This window comes from Ictidomys tridecemlineatus, chromosome 2 (assembly GCF_052094955.1).
Source record: "Ictidomys tridecemlineatus isolate mIctTri1 chromosome 2, mIctTri1.hap1, whole genome shotgun sequence".
NCBI classification, from domain to species: Eukaryota; Metazoa; Chordata; class Mammalia; order Rodentia; family Sciuridae; genus Ictidomys; species Ictidomys tridecemlineatus.
The window spans coordinates 225617526-225620517 of NC_135478.1; the positions used below are offsets into that span (position 1 = coordinate 225617526).

Consider the following 2992-nt stretch of genomic DNA (forward strand, 5'->3'; position numbering starts at 1 on the left):
AAATACACACAAAAAAAAATATTCCTTAAAATCCCCAGCATTTTCCCCCTTCTTCCCTTCCTCCTATCTCTAGGTCCCTTTCCTCTACTGATCTCCCCTTGATTTTTAGGACATCCATCCTAACCTTTCTTTTTCTCTTTCCTCTCTAACTTCCACATATGAGAGAAAATAAATGACCCTTGACCTTCTGAGTTTGACCTGTTATAGATGGTTTCTAGTTACATCTATTTTCCTACAAGTACCATCATTTCGTTTTTCTTAATGGTGGAAGAAAACTCTTATGTGTATATACCATATTTTCTTTACCCACTCATCCATTGATGGATACCTGCCTAGGAAGTTTCCATAGTTTTGCTATTGTGACTTGTGCTGCTATAAACATAGGTATGCATGTGTCATTGTAGTAAGATGACTTTAATTCTTCAGGATAAATACCAACGACCTGCAGGATAAACACCATAGGACCACCTGGGTTGTACTTAGACAAAACATCCCTGGAACTGAGGGCGGAGCTCTGAACCAAACCGGAAGTCTGTTAAGAAAGAAGGGGAAACGGAGCTGCCTAGACCTGCAGCCCTCCACAGACCAGGGGGGGCCTCTTTCTGATGGAGGATACTTAGAGCAGTGGCTGCGGTAATTGATATATTTTGAAATCCCTAAAACACAAAGCATCAGACCTGATAATATATGATCAGCGCAATAACAGTAAGAATTAAGCTGCACCAGATAATAATGGCACAAATTTCAAAAAAAGTGCACTTTTCGGCTCTGCGGGTCGCCATGACCTGGCGGTTCCTCTCCTCCTTCCGCAGCGCCTGCTTCTGCCTGTCCACCTGCGCCCTCACCTCGGCCAGGTAGTGCGCATAGGCTTCCGGGCCGCCGGCGCCCCCGCCTGGCTGCAGCCGCGGCGCGGGGAGGAAGAGGTGGTCGCCCTGGTAGCAGCGCTCGCGCTCCAGCTGCTCCACCACCGCCATGAGCTCCGCCAGCTGCGCGCGCTGCTGCTCGCCCGCCGCGCGGTTGTTGAAGGCGCAGTACCTCCGGCCGCACTCGGCCAGCAGCCGGCGCAGGCCCAGGTTGTCCGTGTTGACCACGTAATGGTCCAGGGACTCGTCGCCCAAGTCTTCCCGGTGGGTGAAGAGCACGATCGTGTGCCTCATGGCCTGGGTCCCAAACACCTCCTTCACCCTCCTCACTGCCACCGCGTCCTGGGCCGTGAAGCGCCCCAGCTGGGTGACCAGGAGCAGCACGTGGGGCCCTGGGGCAGACAGCAGGTAGCAGTCCGCGATGTCCTTGTACATCTCCTGGGAGTGGGCCTTTGCCTCGAAGATGGAGGGCGTGTCGACCACCAGGATGTCCCTCCCATTCCACGTGCCCCTCTCCCCCTGGCAGGCCTTGGTCACCGGCTGGGCGGCCAGCCTGGACTCAAAGGCTGGCCGGCAGAGGATGCTGTTTCCTGTGGCACTTTTCCCGCTGCCTGTTCTGCCCACCAGGAGGATCCTCAGCGGCAGTGCTTCTGGGAGGAAGACATCACGAAAAGTTAATATGTAAGAAATACTTTTGGAGGAGGAAAAACAGAAGGGCAAGACCCAGAGGAACGCTCACCCTACGCCAATTAGGAGGCCATCTGCTCCCATCACCTCACACCCACGTGTAGTGAAAAAAGGAGACTGGCGCAAAAACCGTGGAATCAGTGAACCGAGCTGGTCGGAGTCCCAGACATTATTTCTTTGGGAACTGCTGCTTTTGCCACCCTTTCCAGGGCTTCCCTGTGCTCAGGCCTGAGGCCCCCAGACGCTCTCAGGAGGCCCTGAGCTATTCATCCTTCACTTCTGCTCCTCCCCTCCCTGCCTGGGCTCTGTTTTACAAGAGGCAGGGGAAGCTTGCCCTTGCTAAGGAGAGTATGCAAGCTAATAGCCTAATAGTTCAATGCCCTGGGAAACGCCTTTGCACCTGTTGGGGTGCACACAGTCTTGTGCCTGGGGAGGCTCGCCCCCAGCTCTGTTGAGAAAAGCTCCACCCCGAGCTCCACCTGCTGCCTCCTTACCTGCGGGGGAGGCACCTTCTCTGTCCTTCCAGAGCCCTTCTGCTTTTTCCTAGAGAGGAAAACAGACAGGGATGGCTCATGCTGGAGTTGGATGTAACATCTGACAGAAAACATCACATTTTATTGATGAGGACATGGAGGCAAAAAACAAAATCAAAACTTGCTGAGGTCACACACTATTTAACAGGTGCACTGACACTAAAACCCGCTGGCCCAACAGGCAAGCACAGGCATGTCCTCTTCCTGTGGCCCATCTTTAGTGAGAGTGGCCAAAAAAAAAGACCAAACAGAAGACCAAACAAGTCAGGCGTTTTCTACTGAGCATGCAGCTGTCTGGGGGCCTGGTCTGCCTTTAGGGTCTCAGTACTGTCACCAAACTGAAGTTTGTCTGGCTGTTGTCCCCACTCAAGAAACTCATAAAAGCAATTCTTTTCTGTTTCCATGGTGATGTAGCACATAGGGTGACTGCTTCCCTGATTTGCCCAGGATTGAGCAGAGTCCTCATCAAAGGTCTCTTTGTGCTGAAACTGGGGAAATTCCAGGCAAACCGGGAGGAGTTGTCCATCCAAGAAGTGGAGACTGGAGGGGTCCAAGTTGGGGGGAGGAATAGGGGGCATGTTTAGCATCAGAGGGAAAAGCTGGTGAATCAGCTCAGATCAGGGCTCCTGCCCTCAGCACAGTCTGGACCAGCAGCTGCCTCAGAGGTGTCTCTCCTCAAGCCCCCTCGCCTTCTTCCCGGCCCCTCAGACCCTTTCTCTTGAGGCTTCCTCTCCCACCCCCATCTCCTACTCCTGCACTCGGGAGGTCCACCCAGGCTGCATGGAAGAATGAGTTCTGGGGCTCACTGCACAGCCTACCAAAGTGCCCTCAGGACCTTGTTGATGCAAGACTTTCAGGTGTTTCCTTGTAACAGGTTTAAGAAGTTATTGCTCAAAATGAGCACCTAAT

General features: G+C 53.0%; 1 protein-coding gene across 1 annotated transcript; it reads right to left on the bottom strand.

Annotated features, from left to right (window-relative positions):
* Positions 1–395: 395 nt before the first annotated feature.
* On the bottom strand, positions 396–1634 carry LOC101974384 (GTPase IMAP family member 5). Its single transcript, XM_013359248.4, has 2 exons — positions 1603–1634; positions 396–1554 (listed from the first exon to the last, which is right to left on the bottom strand). Exons 1-2 carry the CDS (start codon positions 1632–1634, stop codon positions 672–674), a joined length of 915 nt encoding a protein of 304 aa, XP_013214702.3. The 3' UTR covers positions 396–671.
* Between the last annotated feature and the right edge of the window lie 1358 nt (positions 1635–2992).